Source organism: Catharus ustulatus, chromosome 7 (assembly GCF_009819885.2).
Source record: "Catharus ustulatus isolate bCatUst1 chromosome 7, bCatUst1.pri.v2, whole genome shotgun sequence".
Taxonomy (NCBI): Eukaryota; Metazoa; Chordata; class Aves; order Passeriformes; family Turdidae; genus Catharus; species Catharus ustulatus.
In genome coordinates this window covers 637,206-664,180 of record NC_046227.1, presented here as the reverse complement: position 1 = coordinate 664,180, position 26,975 = coordinate 637,206, and the positions used below count along the sequence as shown (strand labels likewise).

At 47.2% G+C, this 26,975-nt stretch overlaps 1 protein-coding gene across 6 annotated transcripts in view; it reads right to left on the bottom strand.

Annotated features, from left to right (window-relative positions):
• The window catches only part of HDAC4 (histone deacetylase 4), a 167,676-nt gene that overhangs the window by 126,808 nt on the left and 13,893 nt on the right, over positions 1-26,975 (bottom strand). For all 6 annotated transcript variants that reach the window (XM_033064449.2, XM_033064445.2, XM_033064451.2 and 3 more), the window contains exon 2: positions 15,281-15,530. In XM_033064449.2, coding sequence (XP_032920340.1) covers positions 15,281-15,302 — 22 coding nt within the window. In that variant the 5' untranslated portion in view covers positions 15,303-15,530. The remainder of the gene's footprint in view (positions 1-15,280; positions 15,531-26,975) is intronic.

Sequence of the window (26,975 nt, the reverse complement as noted above, 5' to 3'; positions counted from 1 at the left end):
GGCTCTGCTGCTTCCTTGCAGTTGTAAAGTTTTCTGTAAACGCTTCGTGTCGGGGAAAAATTAAATCTTCAACCTCAGCTCAGACTCCACAGGTGTCTTGCAGAAGTCACTTCCTGCTTGTTGGCAGAGTTGAGCAGTGACCACCTATCATGCACCCAAGTCCTCAATCCATGAGGAGAAAAGAGAGGTGGCACAGATTGGATGCTGTTGGGAATAGCTGGCAGCCAGCACTCAGGCTGATCTCCCTGTTTGCTGGTTTTAAGGAGGAGCAAGAATCTTTAATTCTTCCTAACGTGGAATGTAAAACTCACTTAAGGGTTTCTTGAAGTTATCTGTACTTAATAGAGGGATGCCCAAAACAGGTTCTGCCCCCACAGAAAAACTGGATCTCCAGCCCCTGTGGCCCTAACCCAAACCCAAACTTCACCAGCAAGGTTCTGCTGGGCTTCCAAGCTTAACTGGACAGAAGGAGAAAATCTTGAGCGGCAAAAGAACAAACATCAGCACAGGAAGATGAAAAAACATGGGGGAAGGGAAGAGGGAAATTCCCATCAGCTACCACTCGGTGAGATCTCACACACACCTCAACTCGTGACGATGTACATGAAGACCAAGACAGATGTGCATCCATCCCTCTCTAAACTGAGGGCTTGCCTTATTTAATGGAAGACAGCAGAGAAAAACCTCTGGGATGAACTAGCAGTGGAAGAATCCATTTTCCCACCAGAGAGAATCACTGATTATCCATTTTCCCTTTTATCCTCCTTGTTGTACGGTGAATTGGAGCAAATGAGCTAACTGTAGCTCCCATCTGCTCCCCTCCCAGATGTTCCTCCAGCTCTGGAATCCCCAGCAGAGCCCACACCAAACCTGTTCTCTGATGGGATTCTCTTGCCAAATTTAAATGTGACAAGCAAAGCAGCTTCCCTTGGAATGCTAAATTTAGTGTGGCTTGACCGTGTAACCTACAGAGCCGGACACACAGAGGGGCTCTCCCAGGACTTGGCACTTGTGTCCAGCTCATTTCAAGTTGGGAATACGCTGGCTCGTGGATCTGGAGTAGCACATAGAATCTAATTACATGAAGGAACACAAGTACAGAATAACAAAGTCTTTAGAAAGATCCGTGCTAAGAGCTCCGAGGTCCCCCACAGCTCTTTCCCAAATAAAACCCCACATTCGGGGAGGGGGGGAAGGAACACAAAGTGCATTTACTGTAACACTCACAGATGAAACATTGTAATTGCTCTGCCTTGACATCTGGTTTCTATTTCACTCCCATTCTATCAGGTTACATAACAAACAGATGATGCACCAGAGCCCCGGAGTTCTTCAGCGAGTCGTGCAGATTTGGTGTTTACATTCCTCGGCATAAAAATTCAAGCTATGCCACACACACAGAGGCATGTTCGAAGCAGACAGAGCACTCAGAGACAAATGAGCAGTTTGCAGAGGAAAAGTAAGGCTGATTGGGGAGTGTGGGTGTGCTTTTAATAGAAGATTCCGTACAGAAAATCCTCCACTGTCCCAGTCCAGTTCAGGAATTGAGTCTGCACACGCCGGCACTCACAGCTGTGCAGACGGAGTTTACAGGAGCAAGCCACAGGGAATGCACAAGTTTACAGCCGGGTGAAGCACTCAGGTGAAGCCAGTGCCAAATTTAATAATGCAAACCACAAATTCCACCCTGCCCTGTTATCTAACCTCCAGGGCCTTCCTCCACCTTCTCATTTGGGGTTCTTCTTCTTTTTTTTTTTTTTTTTTTTTTTTACAGAAAACAGCACTTTTCACTCACTTCTGCTGTCACAGTGATTCACAGCCTCAAGAGCATGCTGGAGCTCAGGCATCCACTTCGCTGACCCTGTCCCCAGTCATCACAGACTTTCTTCTGAGTCAACAGCACATCCTTCCTCAGCTGCAATTCAGAAAGTCGTGCAGTGCTAATAAAGTTGACTCAGGTGAGCACAGGCCCCAGAGAATCCCCCTTCCCTCCTCAAAACACCAGCACGTGGGAATGAACATACCATGAGCTGGAAAACCATGGAGGTCACGATGCGGTCTGGAATTTGATCTGCAATAATCCTGAATTATTCACCAACCCCATATTAATGGAAAATTTTGTTCACAAAACATTTTTCACGGCTCACACAAACAGCAAGTGTCCCCAAACTTTAAGTCTCCCCCAAGCTTCTCACTGCACATTTCACTGCCAGTTTGGCCTTCTTTACCTTCACTTTTTGGGCCAGCAAAAGCACCAGATTAGCAAGCACCAAAACAGCCAGAATCTCACATATGATTCTATATTGTTTTATCATTCTGGGCTCTCTGTTTCACTTCTTAGATGCCATAAACACCTTGTGCATCTCACTGTCAGGCAGAACACTTGTTCAAGTCAACATTCAGCTTCCTAAGGTACAACCCAGCCTAGGACTGGATTTATACCTTCAGGAGAGACCAGTTCCCATGGGGACTTGCCGACCTCATCATTACAGGTTATTTTTGAAGGAAGCCAGCATGGAAGCCCCTCTGAACTGCAGCACAAGGGTGTAAAATGTGTAAAATATAAGAGGGTACAAGATGCCCATGCTGTGTTTGGGAAACGCCGGCCAAGGCTCCCTGTGGATGGGACCTCTCCCACCATGAGGTCACTGACATTTAAGCTGGAGCCAAATACGAAAATAATAAAAGCCCTGATGGACATTGCTGCAATGCCTGCTGGTTTCCAAAGCCCGGTGGCTGACTTTTCTCCTCACATCACCCTCACACAAACCTGTACACATCCACGCGCCATGGTGCAAGGATAGCACCAGAAACGGTGCAGGCACTAGCCAAAATACCAGTTTTCAGGAGGCCTGTTCCTCAGGTACTGCAGGTATCCCTCCACTGCCAGCTCAGATAAACACAATAGCAAAAAGGATTTTTCCTGGTCAGAGAACCACTTTTGACCATGTTCTTAACAAGTTGATCATTAAGCAGCAAGAAAGCAATTTATAGTATTGACTTAGAAAAAACCCACAGCACTAGGTGCATTCCACTCCTTACCATGAGGTGTTTTTCCCCATTTCCACCCGGGACTAGGTCCTTAGAAAACCCACATAGCAGCAACTTAGGGGAAGAAAGAAGGGGTGGTGGGGTGGTAGGAAGGGAAAAAGCCATCCAAACAATGTCACCTCCCATTACACAACTCCAACAGCTAAAATATTTAATGTATTCCACAGAAATCCCATGGAAATTAAGCACAGAGGACAAGAGCAAGGAGCAGAGGCAGAGCAGAGGCAGCCAACAGCCCCAGCACTGAGACCTCAAGGGACAGCAGTTCCTTACTCCAGGACGTAACTTTATACCCACCCACACTTCACTTCTCTTCTTCAATGATCCAAATCATTGTGTTCCTTCCTCCATTTCACCTCCAGCAGATGCTCAGGTGCTCATCCACTAAAACACATCAGGGATTTAGTCCATGCTGATGGGATGTTTACAGGAGTTCATGGATTGTGCTTTGGATACCTCCTCCTGCTGCTGCAGGGCAAACCAGGCATCGAAGGGGTCGTCTCCAAGATCAGCATGCAGCCAAGTCAAAACACGTCCTGGAGCATGCCAAGGCCACAACAGGGAATCCCACAGTGAGAGCAGAACAGGGGACCCCACAGAGATGCCAAGGGATGTGGAGAGAGTTTTAATCTGTACTTCAAGCAGCCAGCAACACTCTGAGAAAAGGGACTGCAAGACTGGCTCAGGGGCCAAGATGGAAGAGCTGTTTCTCCAGCACCAAAAATTTTAAGTGCCTATTTATCCCTGCTTGTCATCTGTAAGCAAACTACTCCTCCATTCAGTACAGACTGGCAGAACGCAAAGGCGTCGCGCAGGAGCCTTTGCTTTTAGTATTATAAATGATGCTATTTTTGCCTTTGAGCCTCTGGTTTCACAGATTCCACATCCCTCACCCCAGCTCCCTGCGCTCTGCTATTGTGTCTTGCCGATCCGGAGGTGTTTTCTTACGTGGTTTCACCTTTTCCTGCTGAGAGCAGAGTCGTGCCACATGCCTGCTCTGTGCACAGTCACTCACTTTGAGTACAGGACAATTAATACAGTCACACACACCCAGCGAGTCCCAGGCCTGTTTGGGCTGCACCCCTCGAGCTTTTGGCACTGGTAGCACCTCTGGCAACTTGGGAAGAGCTGCCACGGCCGTGCTAGGCACCGCTGACCATCCCAAACCCAGCATGTGCCACACGTTCTGCCCTCCCAGCTCTTCGCACCAGCACCAAGCCCTCCCTGCTGCCAAACAAAACATCTCCCAGCTGCCAGCACACTGCCGGGCTGGCACGGCCAAGGGCACTCAGCAGAGGTCAGCAGCTCCAAGAAGCCACACGGCAAGGGATGCTCAGAGTGATGATCCCTCGTTGCATGTCGCAGCTTTTATCACCCTGCACCCACAGCAGCATTTTGTGAACCCTCTAGTGCTGAGGGATAAACACCCCACACACTTCAATTCATTTTCCCAGCATCTAAGAGAGGGTTTGAACTGAAATTACAATTTGGGGACCAGAGACAGCATGGCCCAAATGCCTCTGATTGCACCCAAGGCCTGAGCCAGGAGGTGTGGAAGCTCCAAGCCAGAAACTATCTAATTAAAGGAGTCAGCAGCTGACCAGTGAAAGTGGCCAGCAGCCTCCACTAGTTTCATCTGGGAGGAGGAGAACAGCCTGGGCAGATTTTTCCTCCCTGCATCTTTTCCTCTGCACAAAGGTATCCTTAGTCAGGGAAATTATTAACTTGGAACAGACAGAGCAGTAAATAACGTGGATCTAAGCAGATAAATCACGTAGAATTTGCCAATACCAAGAATATATTAACAAACCAAGATGTTATTAACAACTTGCAAACGTGACAAAACCAGTGAAGCTCGTAGACGTGATGGAAACACAGCCTTGGTGGGAAAGAGCAAGAAAAAATACTAAAGGAGTGAATACTGAGCATTCTGCCTCTTTCAAAGTGAGATGGGGTCTTTGCCAGACAAAATCTCACCAACAACAGTTCCTAAACACTACCTACTGCTTCTTACAGCAAAATAAAACCAGTCAAAGCTTTTTGGGGATGAAAAACCCACTGATTTTCAAAAGAAATAGTCCCACAATTTTTTTCTTGCAAGAGGAAAAAGGAGTTTCTAGCGAGACAGAACTCATTTCCCAACACACGTGTGTCTCATACCTCTGCCTGCACAAGCCACAAATGTTTATGTGTCTAAACCAACTACTGCATCATTATTTCTGAATAAAACAAGCTCCTTCTGCAGAGCTCTTTCGCTTCAGGAGCCTGAAGAGCCAAACCAGACACCACAAGCACACCCCTTTATCCCAGCACACCTTCCCAGGAGGGAGGGCTCATCCCAGACTGCAGAACCCAGCTCTGGGGACTGGTGGCTCCTGAAGGGACTCTCCTGCCTGCCTCTCCTGAAGAAAGCAACCCCAACCATGAAATACAAACTGAAATAGGAAGGAAATAATTCGTTTTGGAGTCCACATGTTTTTTTGAACACTTCCAGGGATGGCGACTCCAGCCTGTTCCAGCGCTTTACAAGAAAAAAAAAAGTTGACCTCGGGCACAAAGGAAATCAAAGACTTCTCTGTGTGGGATGGCCATTCCAGAGAGCTCCCAGAACCAACAATCACCCCATGCCCCAGTCTGATCAGTGGGGACAGGGGATCTCCAGTTCTCCAGAAGCCAGGTGCTGGGGAGGAGGAAAAGCCAAGCCAAGCGCACCCCGAGCTGACAGCTTTGCTCAGCCAACTGCAGGTCTGTCTTTACCACAGCATCACTCGCTGCCCACAGCACACCCTCTGTCCGGAGGCACATCAGATACCTGAGACGGAAAAATGAGAGTGTATGTGTGTGTGTGTGTGTGTGTGATCAGCAGGCTCCAACAGCCTGACCCAACACCAGGCTGTGGAAAAGCCCAGCACGATGGCCCTAAGGAATAGACTCTGGCCAGTTAAGACAGGAGGACCCTGAACAGACAGACACACAGCAGTCACATCAGGGGAGCGGGAGCTGCTCTGTGCCCAAAGCACTACGCCAGCATCAACACCATGGAAGGGAAAAGCAGGAAAAGCCCACGCAGCCTGCACCCTGACACGGGCACAGGCAGGCAGCTGCCACAAGCCCTGGTGACACAACCACCGCTGCTTCTCCTGCAGCCTCAACTTCTTGTGGTTCCTCCAGCACTGCCCCACGCATCACAGACCAAGGGATAAACAAACTGGTCAGGAAAACACTTTTAAACTTGCATTTTTGCTCTCCAGCTTTGAGCTCTAGTGGGGAAAAAGGGCAGCAGGGATATTCTTCATGCACATTCTGCATTTTGGCCAAAACACATAAATCTCTTGGTGAATATTGGTTCACAGCTCCAGAGAGGAGGAGGAAGGCCAAGGGAACAAGATGAGAAATCCTAGAAAATATAGAGCTTATCACATCCCCACACGAGGCTGAGAGCAAGCCATGCTCTTCTTTCTGGCAATGCAAGTCACCTTCCTCAAGACAGGTATTCTACCTCTGGAATTTCTTCCAAACCCAAATCACATCAAGCCCTGCCCTTCCAGTGTTGATCCATTGGCATCCACAGGCTGGTTGTTGTTTCAAGGGACAGGAGGAATATGTGCAGAAGATTCTAATGGAAGAGCTTGGTTTAGAGCAACTACAGCTGGTTTCCCAAAACTGGCAAAAATACCCCAAGAGTTTTCACCCATGGGTGGGATATTGAGGAATTTTCCCCCACCCCTCCATCAGTAGCTTGTGTTTGTAATTAGATGTAGATTAAGATAATTTTTTTTTTAATCTAAATTTTAGAAACATTTCCAAATTGTTCTTATTCTCAAGTCTGCTCCATTTAGAGGCAGGGTAGCTGTGGGGTCAGCCTTGCCAGTGGGAGGAGTAATGTGCTCCACGAAAGCCCAAACCAGCAGTTTCATCAGGGCACTCTACAAGGAGAAACCTCTGGAGAGAACCAGCAGTTTCCATCCCACTCTCTAACTCAGAAGCCGCCAATGGATAGTCCCAGCCCCTCCAGCAGCTCCCTCAAGCTTCCCTGCAGAAACCTCAAGTGCAGAAGGATAACCCACTTTCCAGGTTTCTCACCCCCTCCCCATTTCCAGCAGCATTCAGCACCCGGTTTGCACAACAGTTGTTCCAGCAAATGGCTTTGCAGAAAGTTTCTTTCATCTGACGGCTGGAACATCAAAAGATCAAATCCCTGTTGCCCAATGATTTGGGCAATCACTCCCAAAACATCACGTTCTTTTGTGCAACTGCTACCCACGGTTTCCCCAACAAAAGCAAACATCAGAACTACCAGGGGAAAAAAAAAACTAAAAAATTTTTAAAAACGGAGTCTGAGCAAGCAGCTTGAAAGGGAGCCTCCCAAGTGATGGGTGAGGGCTGGGAGTCACTGACCAGAACCTTTGCTCACAGCCACAAAAACACCCCTGTTTTCCCAGTAAATCAAACAGATTATGTTAGAAACCATTATGTTCTAATCTGCAGAACAACATCTTTATAAATAGAGCAGAATTCCAGAAGCTGGGAAGTTAAGTAGGGGTGGGGGGCAGAGGGGCTTGCAGTGCAAACTGCAGCAGCTCTGACACCCCAGCTATGCATTCTTGGACTTGACCACCCTGCAGCTGCAAAGTTGGCAACCTCTGGCCTACTTGGGGGCATGCTGGAGTCCAACTGTATTTACACTGACAGAGACAAGCTGAGGCTGTGACGATTTATTGACGCAAGAGCTATTTTGTGCTCCATGCCAGAAATTAATCAGTGGAGGAGGAGGAATTCTCCTTAAGCGCTTTGGTGAGCTGCTAAGAACAACAGGCTGAGGTCTCCCATGACAAACACCATCGAAAAAAGAGGAAAGGAAGAAAAAAAAAATTTTAAGGCAAACTTTCACACAGCAGCTTCTTTAGAAAGACTCAGGAATTAGGCAGTGCCTGAGCAGAACCTGCCCTGCATAACTTTCCTCATGAAAAAGAAAATACATGAGAAAAATAAATCAGAGCTTTCCCAAATCTGTCAACACGACCTGGTACTGTGTTTGCTCAGCTCAACCTGTCTCAAGTTTATTTGGGGGAGATGGAGGTACTGGCGGAGGTGTAGCGACCCTTCAGGTTGGCTCTACCTGCTGCAACTCCAGATAAAAAGAAGGAAACCAGGGGCAACAGTCCCATCACCTCCTTGAAAGAGCTGCTCTACTTTGAAGGGGAAAAATGAAAAAGAAAGGAATCTTGCATGCAGGCTGAAGGAATAGCATCAGCCCTACCTGCCAAGAAGACATCACGATAAACCTGTCAAGAGTTACGAGCCTGCAGAACAGGCCTTGCACCTGCTGGAAAGGAAAAAAAGGAAGGGAAAAAGCCATCTAATGCCAATCAGATTCTCGCTGCTGCCAGGGAAGAGATGCCAGAGCCCTTCTCCTGGGTTTAGTAAGCTGTGAGTATCATGTGCTTTCCCCTGGCAGAAGTTCTGTGAGACCACTGGCATCTTAGCCAGAATAAAGCAAGTTCTGGGAAGTTTCAAAGATTCTTCCTGAAGCGACAGACGTCAAGGATTCAGCACTTGAATGGACTTGTGGAGTTTGGTGTATGGTCTTTTTTACTGTTTTGGAAGATTTTATGACCAGAAAAGAGAGGGTTGGTCTAGTTCAGGCTTTTATGTCTTCCCACAGGAGCAGCTCAAGCATTTTCTAGATCAGGAGTGAAAACAGCACCTAAAACTCTTTCTCTTTACAGACAGCATAAGATATAGGTCACAGTTAACAGAGGGGTTTAAGCCTGTTTGAGTAGAAAGCGCACATTTCGAATGCTGAAACAGAAGAGCAAAATATAATTCTCAATGGATTGTGTCAACATCACCAGGCTTTAAGGGTTTCCTGCCTGAAGAGCTGTCAATAGATCAGAACTGCCAAAGCCACCTTTCCAGCAGCAGACAGAAAAGCCAGCTGCCCTCACATCCCTGAGCAAATCAGCCACCCAAGGGACTGTTATTGGTCCCAACTCTGCGGCCGCATGGTCGAACACCCAGAGATCCGGGGCTGTTGGTCATCGGGAGAAACAAAAAGCGACCCTATGGGAGGGAGTTCATGGACAGCAGCAGCTGGTAAAGGAAAACTCCAAATCAACAGCACAGCCACAGTGGGCACGCAGAGCCCTCGCCCTGCACTCAGTGGTTTTGATTCTGGCGGGGTGACACGGCCTCAGCAGCTGCCTTGGAGGACAAAACAGACACCCGAGGCCAAGGCTGGCAGTTCAGAGCTCCCAGAGCAGAGCTCGATCCCATCATGGTTTGCCCCATAAAGCTATTTCTGTGGTTTGGCAGCACAACAGCTGCAAACAGCACGAGTGCACAGGTTCCAGAATAGCAAAAGGGTCAGGATTGATTTTTTTTAAAAAACAAGTGATTTCCTTGAATTCGGCTGCGGTTTCTCCAACACGCTGATCCCAGCCCTGCCACAGAGCACAGGGAGTTTCCAGCAGTCTCCTCCACTGAAAGCAACTCTACATTGGTTGGAAGTTTCTTTAAGGAGGAGAGGCACTCTGCTTGCTCACAGGCAAATCAGCAAAAGAAGTTTTTTTTTCCCCAGTGCTGGGATTGTTCAGCCCCTGGTACAACCAAACTGGCAGAAACAAAACCCCAAAAAACAACAAACAAAAGTAAAATTTACTCTATCGGCCCCCCAAAAAATTCACTTCACACACGAGCAGAGGTTGAGAGGGTGTATTTAATGGTTGCTGTCACAATCCTACCTGACCTTCCCCCACCTTGCCCAGGTATCCAGAGGCAGCTAGAGTCAGGCACCTGTTTCCCCAGGCTGACCTTGCCCAGCCATCCTGGCAGAACCTCCTCACGCTTGGCAACTCAAGCTTTCAAAACATTTGTTTCTATATCAAAGTGGAGCAGGGCAGCTACAAACACAGGGAAGGTTAACTCTGGTCTGTGGAAACCCTGGCAAAGCCTGTGCTGCCAAGGTTCAGAGCACGACCAGCAATGCCCCACTGAACCCCAAACACACCCAAGGGTTCCTGGAAACTCCCATAAGCCCTGCTGCCACCAGGGGTGGCTTCCAGCTGAGACAGCAGGGTCTCAGAAAAGCCCACCTGGGACTATTTCCATTTGGAACTCACCTTTCAATAGGTGTGAAGTTCAGCATCAGCCTCATCCTTCTGAGAGGCTATAAATCTGCTTCAAAAATCACTTGAGCAAATCAGTCCATCAAGCCAAAGGGTGACAGCAATCCCCAGGGGGAACCCCAAGAGCTGCTGACCACCTGAAACAAGCCATGGCACTCCAGCTAAAATTTTCCCAGTAACTGATGAAACAACAGGATTTTGATTTTGGTTACGGAAACAAAACCTTTAAAAGACCTGCTGATGTATTAATTTCAGTTTTCTTTGCAGAAGAATAAATGCATGCCCCATTTCTCAGTGGTTTGACCACTCCACCTGGCACCTCAAACTGTGCAGGTGTCAAGCCTTTCTTGTTTAATGGCCTAAATGAAAATAATAAAATAAATAAACAAAAGTGGGGGGAGGAATTCCTGGTACACGGCAAGCTATGCTGAGAAGGGGACTGGCAAAGCCTTTACTGAAGGATGAGAGAATTACCAATTCCACACCTGTTCATTCTCCAGCCAGGCACCTGCTACTCCACATTCACTCACTCCTTGCTATCCTCTGACTGTAAAGGCAATTTCTACAGATGTCAGACGATGAAGAAAATATACTAAACACTACACCAAAAGAAGAAATGTCATTGCAATTGTTTATCCACTCTTCCAGTAACAAACTGAATTTGGGGAAGTATGAGACACAGGGCAAACTAGGGTTGACCAAACGTAAGTAACAAAAATGAAGTAACCTCATAGAAAGAGATTGTTTCCTTTCCAAGTGAGACACAAGATCCCAAGAACTAGCTCAAACACTATTACAGAATCACCCTACTTTAAAAGTATGACCTTTTTTATATCTTTTGCCTACCCTGTACTTCATTCAAAATAATCCAGAGTTCTCTGCCTCTCATCACAAGTACCTGCTTCTCATCTTTACACTGCAGGAAACATCACAGGCTAAAAACTTACTTTAGAAACAGGCTTTTAAAGAATTCCTAAGTGCAAGAACTGGATTTAAAGAAAAAGCAGAAATAAGAGGAATGTACTTGGCAGGGACACTGACCTAGCAGGAACTTCAGCTTGAACCCCAACTTGAAGCACAAAACAATTCTTCTCTTTTGAGGGTACAATCAAACCCTTGCACAGAAAGTCCCAACTATTTGATGCTCCAGAAAGTGAAAACTTCACAGATTTAGTGGGAGCAGAATTTAAACTTTCAAGGACCTCAAAATGACACCATTCCTAGAGGAAATCCAGGACAGACTCAGCTCCCACATGGTAAGGACAGGAAAGCAGGTGAAAAAGGTGTTCTGCCACGGGCTGGAGAAAGAAAAGTGAATGGAAACATGGCCAGTTCCATCTGTTGGAGTTTTCAGCTCTTCTGAGTTTACTCCACAGCCAACCCCAAAGCCCCCTCCAAAACTGGGGGACCAGGCTGCTCAGGGGAACAGCCTCTGAATTCCCAGTATAGAATAATCTGGTAAAACCAGAACACCAAACTGGTAAGGGGAAGCAGGGCTCCCTGGGAGTGTTCCAGGCTGGGATGGAGAGGACTTGGAGTAATCTGGGATAGTGGAAGGTGTCCCTGCCAGGGCAGGGCAGGGGATGAGTGGGATGGGATGGGATGGGATGGGCTTTAAGGCCCTTTCCCACCCAAACCATTCCATGACTCTGTGATACACCATGTCCAGATGTTCTTACACAGCACCAAGTACCTGCCACAGCCTAGCCCTGCTCAAGGAGGACTGCAGTTTACCCCCACAGTCCTTGTGTTTATTTCAAATGATGCTCTTGCCCCCAGACAACTTCCCCAGACAGCCTCATTGCTGCCAGAAAGTAGGTCAGTGTCATTTAAAGCTGCCTTGAAATGCATCTCCACAGAAACTTCTTAATCTTTAAAAAGAGAACACATCAAATATTTATCGGGCAGCGCAAAACGATGGGAGACACTCATGGGGAGAGCTCTTCTGTGTGTGCTGCATGAAATGGCTCTCCATGCCTCACTGAGCCATAGAGCAGGGCAGGAGAGTGGCTAGGTGCAGACAAAGCCCTGTGCAAAAGTCCTTATCTGCCCAGCAAATCACAGTACGCAACTCCCCAACTCATTTTCCTGATGCCGTGTGATCCCGGAGCGCCCTGCTTCCTCCGGGAGCTCCTCTCAGCCCTAATGATCCCTGTTGCAGATTTCTCCCCATCAGCCAGGCAGCTCATTTTCAAAACTTCAATATTCCTAATTATCAAACATTCAGCACTGCAAAATGTAGTTGAAATTTGCATCTCTGCAAGGGTGGCTCTGAAGAAAGGATGGAGCATTTGCATTCAGACTAGTTAATTCCTGCAAGATAACATTTCATAAACAAAATGCTTCATTGAACATGGAGATTTTCAGCTTTTACAAAGGAAAGTGAACTTTAAACAAATACAAATCAGTTGAGTGATTAACTTTAAGTGTTTTGGTTTTTTAAAACTAATCTTTATGTATAACTAGTATCAGTAGAACAATCTTTACTGATTAAAGAAGCAAACGATAGTGAAACTCAAACCACTGGAAATTAAGGGGGGAGGTAGAAGGCAACAGCAAGGAATCATTTAAGGTCAATAAAGAGAGGAGGGGGAAAAATCCTTAAAACATTTTAAGAAACTATAAAAAGCCCCCACACCTACTCACAACCCAGTCAGCCTGGGCAAGGGTTATGTAAGGCAAGTATAAATTGTGGCCAATGTGAACAGGTTAAGGAGTGAAACTAAACATGCTTTCCCCCACCCACCCAAGCTTTGTCATAATCCTAAATGTTATCTTAATTAGCCTAATTTTCTTAATTATACATCGCAGCAACTTGAGCCTTCACAGCACAATTTCAGCATCGTTTTTTTCCAGCTTTGTTCCAGTGCTGGAAGAGACAGTGACTCCTCTGCCAAAAGCCAAAGGCCACGTGACGCCTCCCAGGAAGTTTGCTCCCACCTGGGTATTCTTCTTCTTCAAAAGCTGCTTCTTCCTCCAAAACACAGCAAAAGAAGAGGCAGTGAAGGGGGAAGAAGTCATGCTTTTCTCAGCCAACTTAAATCTTCTCCGTATTTTTCCACCTCATTCTGTGAGAAGCTCTCAGTGCACAAAAGCTTCGCAGAGTGAAAAGAAAAATTAAAAAAAAAGCACAGGACAAAAAGCCCAACCCAAACCACTTCCATTCATCTACACCGCAACAATTTCATGGCACGGCTCCTGAAACATCCCATTAGTGCTGGCCTTGGAGAAGATTAGAGAAGAAAGCTCGAACCCACTGAAGCAAGGCTTAATAGGCTCTCGAGTTAAGCCAGAGCCTTCCCTTAAACAATGCCCATCATTAGGAATAATTACCTGTAGCTGTATAATCAACACAGCTATGACAATTGACATGAGAAGTCCAGATGTCATCTTTGGCAAGGCTTGAAAAATATTTCTGCTCCTTATTATACAACTGACTCTTGAAAGAGAAACGAGCAACAAGAACACTGGGGGTGGAAAGCCACCACAAAACACAGTAAGATTCCAGAAATACAACTAGAGTAAGAGCCCAGCATCCAGGAAGGGCACATGAATATCCAACATCATTCTGCCCACCTGCCACTCCCCAGCATTCGGATCAGACCACCCTTCTCAGCACCATCCTAGACAGGGCTGTTAGAGAAAAAAAGCTCACGCTGATTTTTGGATCTACAGGAACACTGAGCCAAAGCAGGAGAAACAAATATCCAGGGATGAATTCTGAAAGGAAGCAAGGCAAACCAACATCAGGTTTCCACTGCATAACAGCCCAACCAGGAAGGACATCACCACTTGCCAAACCTCTGGAGAGTTGCTCCTTCAGGAGCCAAGAAATGCCCACGGTTGAGTTTGGACTGCAGGTGAGTGTTCAAGGTTCACCACCACCACCACGAGAGAAAAGCAGGCAGGCACAGCTGCCCAGCCTCCTGAGTCATAAAAACACTGAAACAACAATTACCTGTTATCTGAAGAATAGAGCTGCTGGAAAACATCACTTTGCATCTGTGTCTCCAGTAAACACCTACACTCATACAAACACACTTCAGTTTCTCAACTCCTCATTGTACCAACAAATTTCAAAAACTAAGACTGCTACATTATGGAAGCAGAGGTCACTTTTCTTCTTTTCTTTTTGATAATTCTAATAATTTTAAAGACTCATGAACTCATTTCAGCTGTGAGGAGAGGGTCGGGTCTACCCCTGCTGCCTGCAGACTCCAGTACCCCTATTTATTGCAGGATTTCTTCCCCCATAAACGAGCAGTTCCTTAAATGTTAGGAGCTGTTCTATGGCTTTTAGCACTTCAGCCTTACTTGTTAACCCCAACCTGATTAAACTGAAGTCACAGAGTAATCTCTCAGAGGCAGAATGAAGTAAGTCCTTCCACGTGCCTTGTTGGATTATTTGCTTCCAGCAGCCAGTTCTGTACCATAAACTGAAACAGCCCAAGCACAATTAAAATTCCTCTTACAAAGCTCTGCCTAACACAAAAGTTGCCCCAAACTCCCTCAAAACAAATGTGTGAGACACCTTTAAGCTGGAAAGCAGGTAATTGAGCAGCTATAGATCCTCTTGACAGACAGAAATGCACAATTTGGTAGTGATGAATCATGCCTCAAATTACAAGACACATTAGGGATAATCCCCCAGACAGCATTGAGGTGGAACAATTGACTTTTATTCCAGCAAAACTATTCCTTCCTATTAAAAAGTACTTTAAAAGTCCAAGAGTTTTCTTAAATATCAACAAAGGCACCAGCAGAACCATGCCCGTTCCTTGGAGGTACACTCCGTATCATTAAGGCTCATCAGCACGGATTTAACAAATTGAACATCTGCTTAATGACACAGAAAATACCAACTTCCACTGATGCAACGATCAGAAACCCAAATTTTGGAACAAAAAAAAAAAGAAAACCCGAAAGACTAAAACTTCCTTGTAAATCTTGATAACAGCAGTGGCACTTTCCACCTTCACACAAAGTTTTAGACAAAGCAGGAAACGGAAGGGGCCTGGATGACCATTTCAGCACGAAGGTGTGTTCATGCAAAAACTGTGTTTTGGGGTCACTGCTGGGACTCCAAGTGGCCTTGCCCTTACCTGGATGGCTTTGGGAGCTCATTGCTGGCAATATCTAGTCCTTAGGAGAACGGATTCGAGACAGATCAGTTCCCACGGGAGTAACAGTAGCTCAGAAGAGCTCCAGTGCTTCACCAATACATAGGAGTGGGAAGTGGAAATTAAATCATGGCCACCTTGTAAAATCCAGGGCACAGTGACATGATGAGCCGTATGGGAAGTAATCCAAGAGGGTGGCAGAGTGTCTTCCAATGGCTTTTAAAATGGGAACCTGCAATTAAAGAAAAAGATGTCTGCGTTAGCAAATTAAGATTAACAGCCATTTAAATTGTACATTACATAACCTATTTACCCCTGAGATTTAACTACAGTGCTATTTTAAGCATTAAGGGCTTCAGAGAGAGTCATTTTCAGAGTTGTAAATGTTACTTTGATTAATAACCATAAAGATGCAGATTAATACTTAACATTATTTTTAAAAAAAATTAAAGAAAACAACTTTCCAACGACACATTCAAGCCCCAGAAACCCAAAATTCCATTTTAATTCTCATCCTCCAACAGTACCATATGAAGCCACTTCAGTCCAACAGCTTCCATATTTTAAAAGCCATATGTATGAGTGGTAACTGTACTTCATGCATCTGTTCCCCAAAGAAGTCTAAAGAAAAATTTCTCAGTGCCAAGAAGTGCTCTTGGAGCAGGAAGGAAAAAAAACCCACACAATCAATTCCACTCCCACTCTACCTAAGCCTCCAGCAGATTACTCAGAAGCAGCTCCATACTGCCCCAGGGGAAAAAAAATCCACCATTCCCAATTATTTTGAAGCTGTGTATTAGAGGGAGGGAGGGAGAGAAAACAGAGGGGAAATAACCCACAGAGTCAGCAAGCCCTGGCCCCTGCCCCCCAAAATATGGAAGTAGAGAAGCAGTATACACCCTGGTTTGGAGAAACCCCACCTTAGAACCATGCTGACCTAACCAGCCACCCTTACATCAAAAGAACTTGCTCAAGTTCAGTTTGGGAGTGGGGGAGGGGGGTGGGCAGGGTTTTTTTTGGCACTATACTAGGTGACATCCAGTATTTCCCAGCCCTAGAAGTGTCCAAGGTCAGGTTGGACAGGGCTTGGAGCAACCAGGGATAGTGGAAGGTGTCCCTGCCCATGGCAGGGGGTGGGATGGGCTTTGAGGTTCCTTTCCACGCAAACCATTCTGGATTCCTGAGCAGCCTTGTTTTACAGGCAGGTTGTCTCAGGGCTTCTGCTCTGCCACTGACCCAGACTGAAGCCAGCTGTGTCCTTTATGCAGAGAGTCCCACAGCCACAGGTGACCTCCCTTCTCTGCACCATAAAACACCACAACAGCAGCAGCCCAGCCCTCTGGGTACCCAGGGGAGCTCCTCCTGCCCGGCCAGGCATCACCCAGTTGGGATGAGGTCACCCTGTTGGCAGCAGCCACTCCAGCCCATCCCCACAGATCCAGCTGACTCTGCTCACCCCAAACTGCTCCAGCAGCAGCTCCCAAGGAGTGGTGCCCTGCAGCACCGCTGGGGCAGGTAATGGCACCTTGCCTTGCATAAGGAGCATCTGCCCACAGTGTGGCTGTGCTACCACATTTCAGGCAGTGCTGACTATTCCTGGAAGAGCTCTTAGCACACTCAGATCTGTGTGTTCCTTTCCAAGAAGCAAAACCAGGTCTGAGACTTCCAGCACCAGCACAGTGGCTCACGATGGGCTCTATAGAGTTACTTCTTTGATGTGCAGGAAAAGGCCCCGGCAGGCACTGCTGAACACAGTCCCTTCCTTGCTGTGCTTCATTAAAAACCCTCTTTAATTGGCTGTTTCTCTGCAGCCCAAGTGTCTCAGCATCACCACTCTCCAAGTTCCTCTCTGCCCATCTTGCATTCTTAGAGACCTGGAACGCGTTCCATGTTACGCGTGAAATTCGAATGAAAAATCACTTAAATGTCATTTCTAACCCCTGCAGGTCTCTGCCATCCCAAATGTTCAAGATGTTCCAGTCTCATTAATCAGCACATCCTGTTAAACAGAGCTGGGTCAGCTTACACCAGGCATTAGCAAGATACTAACATAATTTATTTCCATTAAAACCAGCAGGTACTGTTGTAGCGTAAGCCATCTCAGTTGTAGACAAGAAGGATTTGGAATGGAGTTACCAGATCTCCATGTCCTCATTTTCCCAGCACAAGAATGAAAACGTGAAGTGTTAACAGTGGAAAGTTTCCCAAAGAAACTGGACTGAATTAACAGCACCAAACTCATTCAGCAGCACCACCGGTTTAATCTATTCCTACTGCTGTCCCATTCCTGGAAGAGTCCAAGGCCAGGGGCTTGCAGCAGCCTGGCACAGAGGGAGGTGTCCCTGCCCAGCAGGGGGTGGAATGAGACGGGTTTTAAGGTCCCTTCCAATTACTTTGTGATTCCACGATTCCCTCCAGGACATGGCAGTCATGTCCCAAATTACCTCTCCACAAATTATAATTTTCAGGCAGCCCTTGTACTGATCTCTGTGCAGACCAATGAGCAGCTGCCAGGCCTTCACCTGCAACAATTCTTCTGCAAATTTGTCCTTTTGCCACTATGTCAAGGAGAACATTCCTCAAATTAAAAGAAGTGAAATGCTGCCTATCCCTACGCCTCAGGTATCGGGAGGTCTACAGGGTTTTCCAAGCAAATTCTCTAGTTCAAAGGGAAAAAAAAAAAAAAAAACCAAAAAAAACCCAAGTTTGTTTAACTTCTGCTCCAGTGCCTCCCAGGACAAGGGCAATCACCTCTGGCCTGAGGAACAGTGAGTCCACCCTAAGCATCATTCCAGAGGCACATTCCTGTCTGGCACGGGCAAGGACTGGCTCAGGGACATCTGCCCACTTGCACCCCACAAGCTGCAGGACCCCCAGACCCCACTGCCTTGGCCGCACGTGTCACAGCAAGGCTCACCCCTGGCTTTTGAGGGGGCCAGGGCCACCTCAGGCTCCGCTGGGCTCCAGCTGGGAGCAGAGATGAGCACAGACAGCTGGAGCACGCCATGAGCCCCAGGACCAGCTGGTGGCCATGGGAACTCGCCTAGCAGCCAGCAGGTAGGGCCATGGGGAGCATGCCAGGTTCAGCACATCCCTGGGCACAGAGCAAGGGAAGGGCTTGGGACAGTAGCCACGGACAGGGCAGGGGCGGCACCACAGGAAGTGCTCAGCAGAACTTCAGGCTCAAACCAGCAGCTTTGTCAAACGTCATTTAATCAGGACTAGGACCATCAAGCTTCCTGCCTTACAGGAGACTTTTTGGAGCCTGGTCACTACTGGATTTTTAAAAATCTCAGGAACAGGAGCACAAGGAACCACTTCATGTCTGTTTATTTCAGCCTGCTTCTGTCAGGGTGCACCTGAGAGCACAGGCTCCCTAAAAGCACAGGGATCAACAGCTGTATCCTCATCACACCCCAGGATCAGGATCAGAGGGTGACCATGGTCTGAGTGCTGTTACCCCCTTGTCACAGCCCCAAAAAAGCCTCTGTTCCAGCAGGATAGACTGAGGGGCTGCAGCCCCTGTCAAAGCACCTCGTTTCTCCCGGTTTGGTGCCTCAGCAAACCAACCACCAACCCTCGCAAGGCTCCTTCCCTGGATTTAAAGTCACTCCAGATCTTCTCCTACCCCAGCAGAAACCTTTTTTTTTAATACATAAGAATATCACAGTTCTGCCACAAAAATGATTTGTTGATAGGAGGCCTGGAGTAGGTCCCCTACAAAGACAGGCTGAGAAAGCTGGGGCCGTCCAGCCTGGAGAAGAAAAGGTTGTGTGGAGACCTCAAGGCAACAGTCAATTATCTGAAGGGGCTGTGAGGAAGCTGAATAGGGACTCTGCATCAGGAACTGCAGTGAGGGGACAAGGAATAATGGGTTCAAACTGAAAAGAGTGGGAGTTCAGGTAGGTATGAGAAAGAAATGTTTTACTGTGAGGGTGGTGAGACACTGGGCACAGGTTGCCCAGAGAGCTAGTGGATGCACCTCTGGCACTGCTCAAGACCAGGTTGGATGGGGCTTGGGGCAACCTGGGACAGGGAAAGGTGCAGGGGGGTGGAACAAGACAACCTTTAAGGTCCCTTCCAACTCCTTTATGGTTCTGTGACTCTGGCAGCACAAACATTCACCTTCCTCCTCCCAGCCCCTTCCAGATGTGGTGTCAAGTCCAGATGTGCAGCAACCACTAATGACAGTCACCACAGAACTTTACTTATTGCTCTTCAGCCCCGATAAGAATCTTGGCCTGAGGCTGGGCTTTCAGAGCTGAGTCAGCCAGGTTAGTGCAGGACCAGGAGCTCTGCTGCCCCGGCTCTGTCTGCCACAGCAGCAGCATTGCTGCCAGCATCCCTTGGAGCTCTTGGTGGAACAAAGGGATGCTAGGTGGCATTCCACATCCTGGCTCTCCTCTAGCAGCACTCCAGCAGCACCATGGGCTTGGCTCTCCAAAAGCCATGGAAACACCCACCACCACCTTCCAAAAGGCATCACTGCCGAGCCTTCTGTCTGGCACAGATCCATTACAAGGAGATTGTTGGTTTTTCCGCCAAAATTACGTTCCTCGCTGCATTTAGAAGCAAACAGCCCTGAGCTGACACAAATACTCTGACCTGAAGGGAGGCACAGCCTCTCTCAGAGTTTTATTGATTAAATCTCTCCTTTGACAACAGATCCTGCACTTTAACCAGAGGGGGGGAAAAGATGCCTTTGCTTCTCATAGTTTGTTTATAAAACACTGCCAATACAGGATTCATACATGAAAAGAGGAGGGAAGGAAGAGGTTTAAAGGTGCCTGGAAACAATTCACTGTGACCACAGGTAGATTTACTGCATCTTTATTTAGGATGATGGAATGGCTTGGGCTGGAATGGACCTCAAAGCCCACCTCACTCCAAACCCCTGGCACGGGCAGGGACACCTTCCACTAGAGGCCAGGCTGCTTTCTTTAGAGCAGAGTCAATGTGAAACAGCCTCCTAAGCTCGCCTCCCCTCCAGGGACCACTTTGCAAGGTGACAAAAACAGCGGCAGCGGTCCCCAGGACCCCCAGAGCCCTGTGACAACATCCCCTCAAACTCTGGTTTCTGCAGCAGAATATAGTTGCACTAGATCCGTCCCAGGAGAGCAGGTTCCACAAGCACTGCCCAGAAGTGCTGCTTTTCCTACAGTTCCAGAAAATGTACCTGCAAACTTCAAACACCATTAGACACCTCCCTCAAAGAGTTTGGAGTCTCTAAGCAGTTTTCTGTCTCTAAACACACACTGTGAGACTAGCAGGTGACACTGGAAAATCCGCTATCAGCTTAATGCTCAGCTGTGGCCAGAAAAGCAACTGGATTACCATGGAATAATGAAATATAAATATATAAATATAATGAAATAATGAAAAATAAAGAAGCAAACTTACTGCTATGTTAGCCCAGTTCCTCCATGCACATTTTGTGCAAATCTGGACACTCCCCCTCCTTTTCCAAGTTTGCAGTGTTAAGAGTCTCCAAAGGGCAAGAAAAACACCATCAGAGGTGTAGTACAAATTCCTCATGCAGGTGAAGCAGAGGTGACTTAAAAGATACCATAGTGATGCAGAATCCTGATTAACACAGACAAGTCACTGATCATTCAGCTTTCCATCTATTTCTGTCAGAGTTAGAACTTTTTCCCCCGCTTTTGCTGGGTGAGAAGCTGAGTGGACCCAGGAGGAAGGGAAGGGTCTACAATTTGGAAAAAGTACAATTTGAAAGTGCAGTCTCGGCATTGCCTGCTCCTCCTTAGCTGTACTGAGAAACTCTGACTTGAGTCAAAAACAAAAGTTCTCCTGAATTCCAAAAGCAAATGGAGAAATTTCTTATGAAAGATGACAATCACCATGTGCACGAGGCCAGGAAGCCCAGGAAAACTGAGGCAAGTCACTGATGAGAAGTGTCACCACGTGCACGGTCTGCTGAGAAAGGCCTCCCAAGGTACATCCTCTTGGACGCTGCTGGAGAACGTGGCAATCAAGTACTTTTAATGACTCTAAAAAAACCTTAAAATCTCACCAAAACATCTTAGCTCTGCATTGTGCCACACAGAACTGACAGCCCCATCTCACAAAACATAAATTTTGCTCTGTAAAACTTTCAGTATTGCCCTGAAACCACATATCAGATTCTTTGTAGTTTCCACACCTGTGCTCAGTAAGTTAAGGGAAATACTGGCAAGTGGGAGTGTTTGCAAAAATTCAGGAACCCCTCTTGGAAGGGGAACAGGGAGCACAAGAAGTATGATCACTGAAGCCTTCACTACAGTTAGAACTGTGTAAGAACAATTAAACAGGACACCCAGTCTAATCCAGCTGTTACCAACAGTTCCTCTCCAAGGGAACCCCAGGTACAAACATGCCCTGACCAGGAGGATCCAGACTGGCCAGTCCAGCCCTCTTTGCCAGGACATCCCACCTTTGCCAAGCGTTGTTTCCCTGCAGCACCAGCACTGCCTTTGAGATCAAAGCTCAGCATGGCGATCCAAACACACCTCAGAGCACCTCAGAACCACAGTAGCATTTCAAGGAAGCAGCCCCCGCTGCATTTGGCTAGCAAATGCTGACATTTCCCTGCCAGCCATCACAAGAGGCTCTCACATGCCAGTCCAGAGCCAAACAAACACTGGGGTTCTGCCTCTCCCTGAAACTTCCACCACTCTCCATTTCACACACACGGGAAGGATTCGCTGCTTTTGTGCCCACACCAAACACTGTGACCTCGGGACAGGTTCTGTGGGAGAGGTTTCATCTTTCAGTGCATTTGTCCTACCTGTTAAATTACAGTGTCTGTGTGTGTGCACCAAGAGTCCAAGACCAGCCAACACCTGCTCTGAACTTCCTCAGTTCATCCATCCAGGAGCTGCCTTTGGGAGCAGTCCTCCCATTAGTCCACAAGCAAGTCACTGCAATATTATAACATATGCACTTAAGTCACCATTAGAAACAAAATTAACAACAGCCACAAATGGCAGGACACTATTAACTAATTATGAACTGCTTTATTAACGTGGAATTAATCTGCAGCTTTGGAAGGGTGGCAAACCTAGGTGGAAATAATTAATCTAATTATGTGTAACAAATTCTCTGCAAAAATAATCAAGGAGAACACTTTCTACAGTTTCCCATCCTTTTACTTCTTATTGTTAAGGGATGCTCCACAACTGATTTCCAGGGCACACAGATTCCTCGGGTAAAGCTGCTTTTTCCAGGTTCTCTTCACTTGTGTCTCAAAGTCAGGTGCTCAGACTGATTTCTGGTGGCATTACTGCACTTCACCTCTGGAAATCCAAGCACTGAGACATCAGCCCAAACTGAAAACTTGGTATCTCAGTGGAAGTGGAGACATCCTTCACCCACTTCAATGTTAATTAACACAAAACTGACATTATTGAACTCACCCCGGTGGTATTTTCCTCACTAAGTTTCAAACTGAGGAAATCCCTCATGGTACCTTGCACAGACACTTTTGCAAATCACCAACCTAACCGGGAGCACTTAGAGCTGCTCTGAAAACCAAAGGTGCCTCCACATCCTAGAAAGAAAAATAAGACTTCTGTGGACACCCAAAACCACAAAAGTTTTTTGCTCCTTCTTCTTCCTTGCTAGGAACACACAGGAATATCCACACGATTTCTGCTTCCACAGATTTCACAGCAATACCCCTGGGCAGTTTTTAGACCTCGACAAGTATTGATGTGGAAAGCACTGCAGGGATCCCAAATACACAGAGGTGCAAAACCACTTTGGGAACAACCAAGCGCATGAGGAGTGAGCATAAATCCTCCCAAGCATCACCCAAGACTCTGAACAAAAGATCCCGAGCAAATCTGGAAATACCACCTCATGTTCACACCATGGGAGCTCCAATTTAAAGTGGCCAACAGCTTGGAAATTATTTTTTTTCAGAGTTAAGCAGGAAGAGCTGCAGATTCAGAAACGCAAGTGACTGCTTGGAACCTGGGACCGTGCAAATTTGCAGGGATACAGAGCACTCCTTACTAGCAAGACTCTGGCAGAGGGTCTGAAAGAGCAGGATGCTTCTGAGCTCGATCCAGTTTCTCAGCAAGAGCAGCAAGAACAAGCAGTCTCACAGATGGATCCGCGTGGGAGGGAGAAAGGATAAAAGTCTGCCTTGGGAGCCTGTTCCAGCTGCTACTGGAGCCTCGCAGAGTCGGCACAAATTGGGCAGAGCTACCTATAAAAATCTACTGTCTTGGCTTTTCCTGAGGCCCTCTTCTTTCCCAGTTCCTTGTTTTTCCTCTATCCTACTATTTCCATGTTTGAAAGAGCTCAAATCAGATGGCTGAAACTAGTGCTTGACAGAAGGTGAACGCAGACTGGGAGTTTATCCCGTTTCTTCATCCCTGCCTTGCATATTACCCTCACTATACACACTCAGGAGCAGAAAAATCAAAACTCTTCTTAAATGTTTGACTGAGAAGTGATTAAAAATGGAATATTCCAGGTCAGGTTGGAACCTGAACCAGTGAGGGGCAACCCTGGCAGGGGTGTGGAACTAAGTGGTCTTTCAGGTCACTTCAGACCCAAACCCTTCTGTAATTCCGTATTATTTTTATCCAGAATCCCCCCCAACAACATTTTCAGCGCCAGGAAGAGGTTATGTGGCCAGGAGATAGGGAGCTCACCTCACTGGCTGAAAGCAATTCTTTACCTGGAGTTGTTTTTCAACTCCTCAGGTAGGCAAAGGAAGAGAGGAAAACATTTACCTTTTCTGTTCACGTACTTGAGCTGTTCCAGCCACATTTGAACTTCTTGTCCCTTCAGACAAAGAATCAGAATTACTGGTCACTAGCTGTGCCTAACCCATCTGGTCTCCCAGCATAAAATAGCTGAGTACATGTGTCATCAATCACTGTTAATTACTTCATTAACTTGGAAAAAGAATATTGACTTTTTTTAAAGAACAAACATTGTTTAAGGTCAGCCTAGTTTTTTGCTTTGTTTTGCTTTTTTTTTTTAATTGAATGCTATCTGATTACCAATAGAAAATAATTTGGTCTGAATGCCCAAGCAAGCCTGCCACACAACTCGTGCAGTTCTTTTGTCTAGTGAGACATTTCCTCAAGTCTTTTTCTGGAAGGGCCAGATTGATCTAGAAGCTTCGTGCTGCTCTGCGGCACCCCGTGCTAACCTCGCAGCCATTTCCACCTACTGCCCCCGTGACTTTGGCAGTCCTGACTTTTAGCATGCTCTGGGAAGGAAGCACACTCCGAGGTCTCCACAAACACGTTGCATCACTGTGGACTGGGCACTTAGCCCTGTGCTGTCGACTGCAGGACAGCAGCACATGCACAGATCACAGCAGCTGGCGCACTCTCATCTGCAGCACGGTTGCTGCCAGCCTCTAAACCAGCCAGGAACCAAACCACACAGGACCATGCAAAGCTGCCCCTGCACTGTCCCCCTGCTCCAGAGGCTGACTGGGATCACCTCGTGGCCCCAGCATGAGCTCACCTTTCTTCCAGGCAGAGGGGTCCCTCTCCACACCAGCCCACGGAGCCTCTTCCAGCCACTCTCTCTGGACGAGCCACTTTAACTCAGAGTTTATTACATTTTTTCATGCCTCAGCTGCTGGCTCCAACACTGTCCACCTCCAAAAAGCCATTTTGTTTGAGGACTTCCCGTGTCACTCCTGTCCCCTAACTCTGCCCCTCAGACCTGGGCTGTGCTTCCCAAGCCACACAGCAGGAATGTGAGCAGGGCTCAGGAGAGCACCTTCACCCTTGGCTGATGCCCAGCTCATTGGGCACAGCACAACCTCACCCACAAAAGCTTTGGGATCCCAGCACAGGCTCCAAAGTTTACATTTCTGCATATTTTAGTCCTCCTGTCTGGCACTGAATGCCAATAATGACACCAAAATGCTGCCCTTCTCACAGGGTCATGGAATCCCAGAATGGTTTGGGTTGGAAGGGACCTGGAAGAGCATCTCATCCCTACCCCAACATGTGGTGCCAGTCTGCCCTTTCTTCTTTAAAGGGCCTGTCTTCCTACAGCAAATAAAAATGTCTTACAGCCTATGAGTGCACTGTGCACCTTGTGTATCTTACTCAAAGGATCTTTACCTAAATCCAAATTTTACATATGAGCATGAAGGATAATGCACCAAACAGAAAGCAAGAACTCACAACTTTGCCTTTAAAGTGCAGTATAACTTGCTTTTATTTGTTGGGAATGCCTGAAACAACTTGCAGCATCCCTCTGCTGACGGGATCATCCCTCAGGACACAGGGCAGTCCCTGGCTGCTCTGCCAAAGCTGCTGAGACTCCAAGCCCCAGACTGCTGGTAACTGCAGTAACAGGCAGGAATCCCCATGGGAAGCTGAAATAAATATATGACTTTGCATTCATGGGAGTTCCACGATTTCCAGTTTTAAATCAGAATTAACATTTTTCAGCCACATCCACGGGCAGGATAGAAAACCAAGTCAATCACCACAAATTTGTAAGTTCCTCTGTCGTACCCCTCTGAACAGGGTTACATTTTTCATTATGAGTATCACCCTTCAATGAAAACTAGAATCTTCAGGTAAATATTTCAGTCTTAAAAGCCAACAAGCAAGAAAAGCAAGGAAGGAGCAACGGGCACCTCCCAGACTCCAGGAGGTCTCAGGTTGCTTACAATATATCTATCTGTTTTATAACACCACCAAAACCAAAGAGGAACAAAACCCTTTAAAGAAGTACCTGCAGGTTACCTTGACAGACAAAAGGCCAGTAAATTTTTGGGAACTTACTTTGCAGGTGTTGCTCCCAACATCACAGTAGTTTTTTAACTCTGTGAAAGAAGGGCTGCTCCATTTACTTTAGGATTTACTTTTTATATGGCCCATTTTGTCTGTTTGCACAATGTGAACATAGCAAGGCAAACTGGAATTGTTCTTGGAAAAAAGAAAACTGAACTGTAAAGCCACACAAAACGTTGGCCATATTTCAAGGACTGACACAGTACCTGCCACGAAGGCTTTTTAAGGTGTGTTTTACAATACCGCCAGTCACAGGTAGAATGGGATTTCAATTCCATGTCCTCAAGGAAGCCCTGGAGCCCTAACTTAGGGGTTTGGGTTAGAAAGGTCCTTAAAGTTCATCCCATTCCACCCCCTGCCATTGGCAGAGACACCTTCCACTGTCCCAGGCTACTCCAAGCCCCAATGTCCAACCTGGCCTTGGACACTGCCAGGGATCCAGGGGCAGCCACAGCTGCTCTGGGAAACCTGTACCAGGGCCTGCTCACCCTCCCAGGGAACAATTCCTTCCCAATATTCCATCTGTCCCCGTCCTCTGACACTGGGAAGCCGTTCTCTGTCCTGTCCCTCCATGCCTTCTCCTCAGTCCCTCTCCATCTCTCCTGGAGCCTTTTTAGACACTAGAAGGGGCTCTGAGCTCTCCCTGGAGCCTTCCCTTCTCCAGCTGAACATCCCCGGCTCTCCCAGGCTGGCTCCAGAGCAGAGTGGCTCCAGCCCTAGAAGTATCTCTGTGCCTCCTCTGGACTCTCTCTAGCATCTCCAGGCCCTTCCTGTGCTGGGCCCCAGGGCTGCGGCAGCTCCGCAGGTGGGGTCTCACCTGAGCGGGGCAGAGGGGCAGAATCCCCTGCTTCCCTGCTGGTCACAGTTCTTCGGATGCAGCCCAGGATCTGGGATTT